General features: G+C 44.4%; 1 protein-coding gene across 10 annotated transcripts in view; it reads right to left on the bottom strand.

Annotated features, from left to right (window-relative positions):
- DAGLA (diacylglycerol lipase alpha) overlaps positions 1–13,422 on the bottom strand; it is a 63,461-nt gene that overhangs the window by 20,296 nt on the left and 29,743 nt on the right. For 9 of the 10 annotated variants that reach the window (XM_042881971.1, XM_042881968.1, XM_042881970.1 and 6 more), the window contains 7 exons: positions 10,534–10,621; positions 5,783–5,917; positions 5,279–5,356; positions 3,945–4,069; positions 2,664–2,820; positions 2,304–2,387; positions 2,099–2,176 (listed from right to left, as the gene is read on the bottom strand). In XM_042881971.1, coding sequence (XP_042737905.1) covers positions 2,099–2,176; positions 2,304–2,387; positions 2,664–2,820; positions 3,945–4,069; positions 5,279–5,356; positions 5,783–5,917; positions 10,534–10,621 — 745 coding nt within the window. The remainder of the gene's footprint in view (positions 1–2,098; positions 2,177–2,303; positions 2,388–2,663; positions 2,821–3,944; positions 4,070–5,278; positions 5,357–5,782; positions 5,918–10,533; positions 10,622–13,422) is intronic. The other variant, XM_042881973.1, reaches the window with a different exon arrangement.

Genomic DNA, 13,422 nt, shown 5'->3' with positions numbered 1-13,422 from the left:
ATCACCTGTGGAGTTTTGTCCTCTGCAGGCTAACAGAATTCAGCATGGATTCATGCCCCTTACTTACAATTATTTTTAAATGAAGTCCATTATAAAATCATTGTATTTTACCTCAAGCAGTGAAGATTTTGCTGTGGTTAATTTCCACTCCAAGCTGCGACAATCTCCTATTTTCCTTTTTTTTTTTTAAACACACCAACCCACAAACCTTACCCACAGCTGGCCCAAAATAGCTCAGAAACCTCTCAAACTTCAGCTGTGGCATGTACAGCAACCCAAACAATCAAACACTTCCAGCTGTGGTCCCAGTGGAGCAACAGGAAGGCTCACACAAACATCAAGAGTTTTCATTTCTCAGATGTCTGATAGGCACCACATGAAGCAGCATGGCTTGTGGTGGAGATAACAGGGCATCCCAGCCTGCTGGGTAGCATCAGCAAGGAAAAGAACAGAAGCCAAGCAACTAACAGGAAGCTCCCAAACAGCCCAGTGCTTTTCTACAAATTAAATGTGTTAGCAAGGTACTTCATCTGCTTTTGTATTAAAGTTGACTTGTGGACATTAAAAATGCATCAGGACCTGCATCTCAAAATTCTATTATTTCTCTTGGCTTCCCTCAGGAATCAACAGTGCATTATTGTCTAAAGATTAATATTTATAATAATTTCAGATAAAGCAGTATTTCTTCACTTGTAACAACAGAAAAAGACATAATGCAAAAGGCAAATAAAAATCCAGTGCAAAATACAGGGAATGATCTGATGTTTCATATAAGTTACTGGCACATTAACATTTCCACAGGATCAAGAGAAGAATCCAACTCCTACAGGTATCTATTAGTAGCTTTTCTGCAGATTCGAAATAGAACAAATGCCCCTTGCTTCCCTTTGGTTTATACAAACTGCTTATCACAGCGGTTCTGCAAAGGCATTCTGAATCAGATGAAGGAGCACAAAACTAAGTGACATTACCTTTGACAGCAGACAAAACACTTCAGAAACGTTAGATGAGAAGTAAAGACTCAGATACCTCGATATTAACTAAGTGACACATCACTTCCTCATTTATCCCTGTTTCTATACAACGCCTTGTGTAACCACGACACTGATTCACTTTCCCATTTGGGGGAAATGAAAGAAATACTCATTTGCGAAAGAAGAAGTACAAAGTACTGTTTTCAAAAAGCCCCATCCTGAGAGTCTGAAATAAAATCCTTGCTGTCCCAACAGCACTTTCAGGTAACTGCTCCTTTTTCAGGCCCATACCCAGCTGAGCATCTGAGGACGCAGCTATCAGCCTCTAATGCTTCGCTTGATAAAGCACAGCGCCAAAGAGCATCACGCAGGCCATCTGGAAGGACACTGTGAACAAAGCAGGAGCCCTCAGGAGTTACGAGCTCGATGTCCTGCCCCAAAGGGACCCTGACCAAATCACCCACAGCATTCCCTGAGCAGCAGCATTTCCCAGCAGCTACCACAATCCTTTTGACCAAACGCAATCACCAGTTTGGATTTGCCTTTCCCAGTCTGGCATTACACCTTGAGAGGCTGCCAAACTCCTGCTGATCTTAAAACTCAGCATGCGTGCCATTACTTTGCTGGACTGGGGCAAAGGTAAGCTCTATGCTGAATTGGTTTAGTCAGCCCAGTCCTGCTCACTAACACAGACACGTGGCATCAGTCTAATTACACAGATGCAAGCCCTGCCAATGTCTGCTTACAAGGTGCAATGAATATCCCATTGCAACAGAATTGTAAAGACACTGTCAGGGTTTGATTGCAAATTCTCAAAAGGTCATTCGTTGGAAGAGAAAGTAATTTCAATGACACTGACAATTTTGTTCTAGGTCCCCACAGATCCCTTTTTGCAGCTCGCTTTTTACTACTTGCATGCTGTAATTTTCTTTTTTTTTCTTTTTTTTAACAGAATGATTTTAACTGTTACGATTTCAGGGCTTATTTGTTTCTACATCTCATAGTTGTTTCACTGCCGTTGTAAAACGCACTTCACAACTCAAGCAGTTTAGGCTGGTTTTTGTTCCTGTTTTGCCTACAACTAAAAGTCAAAACCTCAAAACAGTACATGTTTTTTTACATACCTTATGTCCCAGCCAGGTTCCATGGTGACCCTCAACTGGAAGGCGCTCTGCGTCCCCAGTCAAGTCAGTCAGGGCATCCTGAAGAAAGGAGTCGCTGTGCTTCAGATAAATCAAACACCAACAGCCAGCCAGGAAAATCTCAGGCTATCCTAAAAGTTTGCTAGGGTGGCCAAGGGTGTGTGAGGCCACTGCACAATGCACTTACTTTTGGAGACAGAGTTCCTCGGATACTAATGACCACCTTCTTCTTCTCATGGTCCACAGCCACGTAAAAAGGAGTTTCATAAACCTAGAAGAGATGCACTGCTGTAACACTCTGATGAGACATCCTCCTTCACATATTCTCCTGCTCGGGAAAAGCACAGCAGCTTAACATTTGCTTCTGAGGGGGGCCAAATATTTCTGTCCAAGGGACAGAAATTCTTGGCAGAGAGATAAAGTCTAGGGTCAGAAAAAACATCACGTTTTCCTGTGTTGTACCACTAGAGCTGGAAGCATGCAAGTCCCACTGGGAGGGGCCTTGGGAGCACGCCGCACACAGGAAGGGGCTGCAGACTTTGCGTACCGCATCGTGGCAAGAAGTGTAAACAATGTCCACCGAGGTCATGTTCTCATCCAAGAAGTGGCGCCGGATGGCAATGGCATTGCAGCCACAGCAATTATCCTCTTCAATGGTGACACTGGGTGCATAGCGGGGACGTGAGGGACAGAGACAGCAACACCTGCAGAAGAGAAAAATTACAGCCTTGAGGAAAGAAGAGGAACGTGGAAAAGACAGATTTTAAAGTGGGACGCCTGGAGCGAGGTAAGGGAAAGGAAGAGAAAACCTGCAAGCCACACTCGTGTCATCCTGACAGCAGTCATCTCCCTCATTTGCTGCAGCTCTTGCACAGAACAGCACACAACTCCTATTTCCACATCAAAAGCGGCACGAGGATCAGATGTAGTTTTCCTTCTGAGCACCAGAGAGAGCTACAGTGCAGCCAGTCTCCAAGGGATCTCTCCTCAGGAGATGCACAATCCTACACCGCTTCAACACGCAAGCAACCAGCATTTATTAGATCTACTTATAGCAAGTAGCAAAGCAGGTCTAGAATCATCCCAGAACTACAATGCAAGCACAATCTCTTTCTTCCTTTCTTTTCCTTATGATACACTTCAAAGTGACTCAGAAGGACATTCCTCCTAGCAGGTTTGAAGAAGAAATTTACTTCTTTAAGGGCAAAAAGCTCAACTCTGAAGATAATCCAATGACAGCATTATAGAAGCTAAAAAGCTAACATTTAACATGCAAGCCTGAAGTGAACTACAGCATTGCTGCCTTGAAGTGAGCAGTATACAGCATGGCAATCAAAAAACAATTAGTCAGAGAGAACACAGCACAAACTCTGGCCAAGTCTCATTGAGGCTTTAATAAAGACCCAAATGTCAATTCTCTGCCTAACTGGGCTTGCTGATAAATCTGCTTTCTGCATTCTGAGACAGCTATTTTGACTCGGTGTGAAAGCACTCTTGTGCCAGATGAGTTCTCTCCACTGGTTATCCAAACCAAACAAAGGACTGGCATGATCCTTAGTGCACCAGAGAGGACAGAATATGACAGTGGTTTATTTAACAGGGTAAGCAGATAAGTAACTGTAAGAAAGAATGAAGAGAAGAATGTGAGAATGAAGTTACCGAGAGATGGAAAGTGTAGGAGAAGAGAAAAAAGCAGAAGAGGAAAAAAATAAGAAGTAACTGAAAAGTGACAGAGAAAGCAGACTGAAGAAAGGATTTTAAATCAGGGAAAAATAGAAAGGAAGAGGGAAGGAGAGAAGGCAGAGCGATAGGCAGGACGGCCACTCACGAGCAGGATCTGGCCAGGTGACAGAGTCCACATGTGGGCTTCCTCATCAGGTATATGGGCCAGCCATAGGCAGCCAGGGCAAACAGCATGTAGTAACACACCTCTTTGTATCGCTGCATCTCTTGCTGAAAGAAACAAGAGACTCACTAAAGGCCTTATTCTCTTCATATGTCAATTTCCTTCTGTTCCCCTTTTTCTACTGTAGTTAGAGACTGCACCCTTCTCCCTGAACATCAGCATTCTCTCTACCAGCACTGGGACAGCAAACACTGTCAGCATTTCCAGGTGACTGCAGGAGAGCACTCTGATTATGCTCAGTAAGATCCTCTCCTTCCCTCCCCACCCAGTATGACTGCACATTTATGTGATTAGAGAGGACTTACTAGATGCTTAACAGAGCTTGAAGTTAGTTCTACAGCCATTCTTCCCTATGTAACAAACACTCTGCTGCAAAGAAAGGCCAACCTCTGTGTATTTTGCCCCACCCAACCCTAACTGGGGAGGGAGAAACTAGTACCAAGTACAAGAAGATGAGCTCTGTAAAGATGCTGCTTCCAAATGGGCACAAGCCATAAGGAAGATGCACAGAGAGGACCATAAAAGCCAGGCTGGGGCCAAATGCCCCAGGGCTGTCTTCTATATGCTGTGCAGACCTCTCTCCCCACATACCTATGCAGAAAGAGATAGCCTGAACACAAGCAGGAAGTTAGCATTAGGTGCAGAGCAGCACAGCACAGCTGCAAGCAGGCTGATCACAGAATTGCTTAATCAGAGGTGCTGGGATTGGGTCGGTCTTTCCTCTCTTGCAAGAATATCATCTGATCAAGAGGGGTGAATATAGCTTGCCCAGTGAAGGGCTGCAACAGCACCATTCCAAAAGAAAAGCCAAGCTTAATTTACATAGAACAGACTGCAGCTGTCTCCATCCTGAGAACTGCTGACAGAAGCAGCCCAAGGAAAAAGGCTCCATCTCACTCGAGGCAGCTCCCTGCCCTCACCAAGATGAAGCCCAGCTGGTGGTACCATTACATAGAACTGTGCACAACATTCCTGGCTGCAGCACTCAACTCGTACCTCTGACTTGTAAGAAATCTCACATTGTCTTTCAGCATCAGAGTGGAAATACTACTTCCCACAAAGTGGAGGACAGACAGATAATGCTTTAAAAGTGATCCAAAGACAACAAAGCCTCCTGAAGAACAAGTATTGTTATTTGATTGTACCATTCTTAATCTCTTTGATTATTCCAGAAAAGCAGAAAAGAAATCATTTAGAAAAAAGAAAGCTACATAAAGAAGCATGTGAGTTTGCAAGATCACAGTCCAGTGACTTACCGCATTTTTCAGATCCAGATACTTTGTGTTCCTGGTCACTGGCATCCCAGACAGAAAAGCTAAAATGTCATTGTTTGCCTGTAAGTCACAAACAAGAAAATATTCTCTGTGACACCAGGACAAAAAATCCATGCATAAGAAACAAAGAACTGGGTAACCTGGGGCAGGACAGCTTGCAAACATCTTGAGCAATCCCTGAATTGGTTCCAATTCTGCTGTTCTGATTTCCACCTGATCCAACACTGTCTGAACCCCACCTCTGGAGAAAATAAGTACAACTTCTCTGTTCACTTAGGAATCCGCAAACCCCAATGGCAGAATAGTTTGGGAATTCAGGGCTTTTTTTTCCCCTCAGGTTGCCTCTGAAGTTCTGCCCAGATGCTGGAGTCTTCTCTCCACTCTTCCTATTAACTTTAAAGAAACTGTCTCCAATTGCCTGTCTAGGGTCAAGATTTAAATCTGTATGCATCACCTAACTAGAAAAGGCAGCAAGTTTCCACCCACCTCATCCAGCACGGCGTTGCGCTTTGCCCGCTGCCGTTGGCGCAGAAGAACCAGGCCTGCAATGATGTCAGATGGGACGATGTCAAGGTCTCGGAAGAACTCAGCGAAAAGGTAGGCGATTTCAGAGTAGGCATCCTGCAAAACCCACAGAGAAAAGCTTTAGGAAGAGAAGTTTGAGTGTGGGGAGCCTCAGAACAGGACACAGAACAAGAGCCGGTGCGGCAGCAATGGCCCCAATTCTGTAGCCCCAAACATCCACAGGATTCCTTCTGGGTACACCACATCTGGTCTAATCATTATTAATACCTCTGACTATACAAAGTGGGCAGCCTGCTCTGGTGGTTGGCGACCCTGCACACAGCAGGGGGGTTGAAACTAGATGATCGTTGTGGTCCTTTTCAACCCAGGCCATTCTGTGACTCTATGAATGTCACACGCGTAGTCTCAGCTGAGACTGCATTTGCACTATGCAGTCTGCTGTGCAGATAAGCTGACCACCTAAGCATCAGGACATGGAATGCATATACAAAGGCAGGGAAGGACAATGTTTTCAGTGTAAGTAAGACAGAGGAAGTAAGCCGAGAACCAAAAAGATCCCCATCCAGTGTCACCCTACAGTCAGCCTTTCTCCTCAAAAGCAATTTCATTTGAACAAAGGCTATTCAGGAAAAATGCACCAAATATATCTTATTTAATAGCCTCTTCAGTTCTGTAACTCTGTCCTGGAGTTATTTCCCCTGGAGTTATTTCCATACTTAAGTCAGACCTCACCATCCTGGGCACATTACGGAGAAAGCGAAAGCCTCTGTACCACTCACTGCTCATAACTGTGCTGTTTACTACATGATTTCAAAGAGTTAAAGTACAACAAGCACGTGTTACGCATCAGAGCTCCAGGTCCTGAAAGAGCTGAGCAAGTTAGCAAGCTTTTCCAAGTCTGTCTTGGAGCACACCCAAAAAAAAGGGCCTGAAAAGAACAACCTGTGAAAACAGATCCGAGTCATCGAACCATAGAATCATTAAGGTTGGAAAAGACCACTAAGTTCATCAATTCCAAGTTACTGAACAGAGAGTTCCCAGCAGGGAAAGTGACCAATCCCCTAAACGAAGACATTGCAGAAGAAGGGACAGAATTGGAAACGACCTTAGAAAATCATCTAAAGCTTTAAAGCAGAGTGACACAGACTTTGAGGAGAAACGTTATTTCCCTTTTGGCTCCATACCACACAAAAAAAAAAGCCAACAAAAAAAACCAAAACACATAGGGCCTGAAGTGAGAACGCTTTGGAAGGCTGGAAGTGGCTGGACTGTGAGACAACATGTTGGGTCACTGCTCAGAACAGAGAGCTCAAAGACTGGGGTGACCCGGAGGCTGAACCAACAAAGAGTGGGATTGAGCAAAAGCTATAGCACACAGGTGATCAATATTTCAAGTGCTGCCATTGTTAACTTTTCCTACCAAGATCTATCAGACTAAGCCTGAATTCTCAGCAATATTTTCATAACCTTTATTCAACACTAATGCCACGCAGCTACAGTCCCATCTGTAGAAAGCCTGGGCTGTTCACTTGGGCTGGTCTTCGGGGCAGAATCTCTCCATCTCTTTGACAGATCAGAAAGCAAACTCCTTCTCCCCCAGCAGGCTTGCAGGAAATGACCTACATTCTTCTGTTCTCTGCAAACTCCTGGAGTGCACGATTACCTTTTACCATTTTTCACTTGCCTAAAGTAAGTTACATCATGCTCAAGAACGGGGTTTCGGGTGCCCACTGCACAGGTTTCCATGCCAGATGTGCACCTGAAGAGCAAACGGATTCCCATCAGCCTTTCCAACTTTACAATCACACTGTCCACAAAATGCTGACCCAATAAATCCTTCCTACAAGTACGCAAGAAATGCAAACGGCCTCAAATTAAAAGGCAAACAACGCTAACCCAAAGTAACACTACCACCTCCTAATACTCTGTTCACAGTAAAAGCACAGAACAAAAGTTCAGTGTATGCTTTGTTCTGAAAGAAGAGTTGCTGCTGGTGGGCTTGATGGGATGTTGAAGATTGACTGCAGTCGGTCTCTGTGACAAGCCCTGGAGGCTCTGGGGCTGGCACAGCCGGCAACCTTAGAGCTGCAGACATTGCTCCAGACCCACAGGAACAGATTCTTGCTCTGGTGCCACATTCACTCTGCAGAATTCTATTTTCCAGCTCAGAGGACAATCATCCCCTGCTAGAACATTTTTTTTCCCCACGAAGCCTGGGAGAGGCAGCAATGGATTCATTTCTGATCCATTACATACGCATTCATTCCACACACTGTCATGCCAGGACACACAAAGTCAGAGCTTGTTCCTTCAAAGAAAAGAGCCTGGAAATCACTCAAGCTGAATTTAAAGTGGAAATTCAACAGCACAAGGAATTTGAAGACTCTGGTATCTGCTTTTATCCTGAACTAGAAATAGAAGTAGAATCCAACAGGCACTACAGAATTTTTCATTTCACTGCTTGGAAAAAAAAAAAAAAAAGTTCACACAATGTGAAGTATTTTGCATTCCTGAATACTGCTGTTCCTCAACAGCATTCCTGAATACTGCTTTTGGGAACCAAGGCACTCAATGCCTCTCAGAGCTCTGGGATATGGCAGAGTGATGTGACGGGGCAGCCGGGTGCAAACAAAGGCAGTGCACCCCAAGGTATTTCTGCTGATGGGCAGAATGCAGCCTCAAGGAAATGCTGCTGTTTGAGCTGCCACAGCACACAGCTCATCTCGTTGCCATTTTCCAGATGGATTTTCCTAACCAGCTCTAGAAGACGATCTGTGAAAGTTGGCAGGGCTGGGCTGTGCCTCCAGAGCAGGCCAGCGGCTTGGGGCTGCACTTCATCCAGCATGCAGTGCCACAACGCATGGCTGGATTTCTGTAGGAGGGCTACGACAACAACTGCACCCCGAGGATAACAACGTGCTCACCCACAAGCCTTCGTGTTTAAGTCATACTGGTTGCCATATGTGATGAACACATGTTCGGGTAGCCTTCACCTGTCTCTCCATTATTTTTACACAGCTTTCATCTCACTGCACTTCTTCCTTCTGAGGTTAAAATCCCAGACTCATTTCTCTTCCTATACAAGTTCATAGCCCCTCCAATATGCTCCTTTTTCTCCTGCACCTTTCAGCAGACCAAACTATATTTAGTGAGGAGATCACTGATGCAGTCAGTCCCTTGATGTTTTCTGTCACTTTCTACGTCCTTCCATGTTTTTCTGAAGGTTTTTTTGGCCACTGCTGTGCACTGATGTCTTTGTTGAGGTGTCCTTGATAACTCCTCGCTCTTTTCCTGAGAGGTTGTAACTAATTCACAGCCTATCAGTGTATGCAAGTAATTTGTTTCTTCAGATGTGCATGCACTGCTTCATCCTTTGCTATTACGACTTTCGTCTCTCATTGATAACAGCTCCCCGGTTCTGTTTGGTCCTTAAGGAGCTCTCAATTACTCATAATTCTGAGCAACTTTAATATTAATGCTGTCAGCACAATCCTCCACCTCAGTGTTCACCTCTACCAGGTTATTAAGACTCCTGCTGAATATCACTAGAACATGAAATCCTGCTCCCACCACTTTCAGTAGGAATGAATGGGCTGCTGTCTTTTGGGAAGTGAAATCAACTCCTTACCCTGCACTGTTTCTGCAAAGGAACAATCCCAACTGTAGCACGTGAAAACTTCAATCTTCATCTGAATCCACAGACTCAACAGCAGGCTCTGCTAGCATCTCGAATAAAGCCTGTCAGTACCCAGGAGTATTCTTGTTGCTGATTCTGGCAGGTTTATATTTTTCCATTTTCAAAGTGTCTCTCCTTCTCAGGCATAAGACTGACTCAAACTAATAGGATAAACTGACTAAGTAAAGGAAAACTGAAACTGATCACACAAATTGCTGTTAAATGGTGAACCTAAATTGATGAAAAATATATTTTTTCCACTAGTATCGTCACTTAAAATTAGTCAGCTTGCTGTAATAGCAAAGTAAAGAGCAGCTTCTGGAGGCAAGCTTGAAACTGACAATACCACTCTTTAGAGCTGTTATCTGTCTCAGAGAGAAATCCATAATATTTAAAACCAGAAGGTTAAGAATGGCTGTTTTGAAAGTCAACTGTCCTCCCCAGCGATGTTACATCTGCATCTAAAGAGAATATCAGCTTCTTCAGAGGCTGGTGATGCACTGGAACAGGTTGCCCAAGGGATGGGGCTGTGGATGCCCCATCCCTGCAGGCACTCAAGGCCAGGCTGGATGTGGCTCTGGGCAGCCTGCTCTGCTGGTATGGTGACCCTGCACACAGCAGGGGGTTGAAACTAGATGATCGCTGTGGTCCTTTGCAACCCAGGCCATTCTATGATTCTATAATTCTATTTCTGCATAGGATACCTAGGTAAGCTCCTGCAGAAATACAGGCTTTAATTTGCCCTACTCACGCTGAGAGGAAGGAAAAGGAACCAGCATAGAGCAAAACGTGAAGTCTGTTCATCCTGAGGGGTGGCTCGGCTTGCTGCTTCCTGGAGGACAATGTCAGCCTTGCAAGCACTGCTGTCAAGGCTCACTGGACTCCTTGAGGCTCCGCATCTCAGAACGCTCATAAGAGCAATGAGGCACGGCCAGGTTTGATAGCAGGAATCCCACATTGCTCCGCTCTGCTGAGTCCTACGTATCACTGGCCACACACAGAGCTTGCTCCCTGCCAGCAGCTTCTTGGTACCTACCGACTGAGAGTCCTTTGTCCGTGTGCAGCAAAGAAAAACCTTGAGGCGGCGTGTCCAGCTGCTGGCCTGCCCTTCCTCCAGGCGGTGTCTGCAGAAAAGAAAGCAAGGTTTACAAAAAAACAAAGACTGAGCACTAGCACTAAGAGCTGTGCAATTTTTTCCAATAAATAGCTTACTTGGAAAAATATTTTTATGATATGTACCAGTTACAGAACTGAAAAAATTTCCATTCTTTGACTATGGTGCATAACTTGAAACCAAAAGTGGGGAAGAAAGCTAAAGGTTCTCCTTCAATTTAGAAAAGGTTAAAAAAAGCCTGAATACAGAAGGTTTCACTCAACCCACATTTGGTTTATATGACATTTCAATTTCAGCTTCAAATTTAGCTAATTGGACAACCCTATTTAAAATAAGCTATTGCTGAGTTCATTCCACTGTTGTGAACTTGCCCTAGTTACTACACTTTCAGAGCGACAGTCCATTAAGCTTAACTAGCATTCCTGCAGAACAAACCTGAGATCAAGACAGGCTCAGTGTTAAGGAATTAGTTGACTTCCCCCCCCCCTCAGAAAGCCATGCTGCCTGCATAAGGATAAGGTCCACAGTTCTTGCAATGCAGGGTCACCGTCACATGAATGCAAAGCAACGTAACATAGGTCAGTTCAATAAAAAAAAAGACAGCTTCTGTTTTTCTGCCATGAAGAGCCCAAGCACAGAGAGTTGGTTGCACCTGGAAGAAAAAGCTGCTGGTACAGCTTTGCCTACAACAGAAAGAGGAGATTTTGCACGGCTTCATGGCTGAGCATTTTAAAACAAATACCCACAACCTCCAAGGAAGATTCCAAAAGTGAAAGAGGAATATGAGGGACCTAAGATGGAGCTGGCAATGCTCTGTTTGCTCCACCAAATGCCAGAAAGCTCGTGCAGCAATGCAAAGAACTTCACAACTTCACTGCGGGGGCTGGACAAGCAAGCGTGCTCTGAGCTATTTTCTCTCTGACTTCTCCCAAATTCCTTCTTCCAAACACTGAACTTCCACATGTTTTGGATGAGTCCTACAACAAGTTTTTTTAGAAAAGTCTCAGCGCAATTAATTGAGCCATTTGTTTCAGTTTGATTTATTTTGTTCATACTGCAAGAACATAAAAGCCCACACACATCAAGAAGCCACAGATAAAAGAAAACCACAGTCCAATAGCTACAGCAGAGAACCACAAAAAGGAAGCTGAAGGTTCACATCCCCTAAGTGTGACAACCAAATCGAGTTCTTTCATGATTTGAGACAGGAAATACAGCTCAGATTAAGGGGATACAAATGCCAAATTAATGCTATAGCTCAGCAGGCTTTTATCACTGCTGACCAAGGGATGCAAGAGGAACAACAGGCTCTCAGCATCTTGCAGAATCATAATCCAGAAGCAGGCAGAGAATTTCAGAACTCCCTGGAAAGGACTGCTTCAAGCAAGTGGCTAATTTCAAACTATACTGTTTGGAAGCAATAGGTTTAGTAGCAACCACGTAGGATTATTTCATGTTTCTCTTCCACGTTACAGCCCACAGCATTTTGCTAGTTAACATCTGTTAACACTCCCTTCCTACAGCAGAAATCTGGAAGCAGCAGGAAAAAGCTCTCTGAAAATGTTACAGGCCTGGAAGAAAAAGCCTAGCCATGGCCCAAGGGCAAATACCTTCACTCAATTGTCTGGGGTCTCAAAACTTCCAGGGGAGATCATTTTTGACGTTCTGTTGTGTCTCACTTTAAACTTCCTAGCAAAAAGAACTTCACAACCTGTGGCTCAGACTTCCATCAAAAAGAAAAAATGCGAATTAAGCCAAACAGCTTTGATTTATTGTGGGGTACCAAAGCCTTCTTCCAGCTTTTCATCCACATCTGCTTGGGAATGTCTTCATTGTAATGCAGCAATTGCAGCCATCAGGCTCACAGGGCACTAATTCTCAATATTAAAGGGTAGGGTTAGCAACATACTAGAAAAGGAAAGAAAAGCTTCTTGTATTCTGCAATAAAAAGCAGGCATCTGGACACTTTTCCTCCCTCCAGAAAAAGGGGTTCTGAAGGATTCCTCTTCAAGACACGGAAATAGCACATATTCAGAACACCCCTCACGTATACGTTTCCAATGAGAAATGCAAAATTTGCAGGATATTTTCACACAGAGGGTGGTGAAGCACTGGAACAGGTTGCCCAAAGAGGCTGTGGATGCCCCATCCCAGGAGGCATTCAAGGCCAGGCTGGATGTGGCTCTGGGCAGCCTGGTCTGGTGGTTGGTGACCCTGCACATAGCAGGGGGTTGAAACTGGATGAGCATTGTGGTTGTTTTCAACCCAGGCCATTCTGTGATTCTATATTTTTTAAAAGCCTCATTTTTTAGCATTCAAAATCTAATGCCCTCTGTCCTACAGAGTTACATTCCTTACTTATGGTTACATGTGTCAAAACTGCATAAGAAAACAAAGCCTGCTTGTTCTGTCCCACTACAGGAAAAAGCTGCTGGAAAATGCCTTGCTTGGTGAAAAAAGCTTTCACATCCCCATCTGGTTAGCTCAAAGATGCAATCAATTCTTAATTAAAACATCTAGCTGCCAACCCAGAAGAGTCTGTTTCTTGGCCAAGACCAAATTTAAGAAATTTCAGGCCCAAAGGTCATATTTTGCAGATAAACACAAAAGAAGAAAAAGGCTTTGGACAAAGGTGGCTCAACCTAAGCAAAATTCAAACCCTGCTAACAGGATGGACAAACAGGCTGCTGTGATCAGCCCTGTGGCTCCAGGGGCTAAGAAGGATTGACAAAGCCAGTGACTAACACACAATCCAGCCAGGCGCTGCCTTGCTTTGCCTCCTTTAAATACAGATGCCCACACACAGCACCT

Source organism: Lagopus leucura, unplaced genomic scaffold, assembly GCF_019238085.1.
Source record: "Lagopus leucura isolate 7727_CA_CO unplaced genomic scaffold, USGS_WTPT01 Super-Scaffold_100033, whole genome shotgun sequence".
Taxonomy (NCBI): domain Eukaryota; kingdom Metazoa; phylum Chordata; class Aves; order Galliformes; family Phasianidae; genus Lagopus; species Lagopus leucura.
Note: the sequence above shows the minus strand (reverse complement) of the source record. Positions and strands in the feature narration are given on the sequence as shown.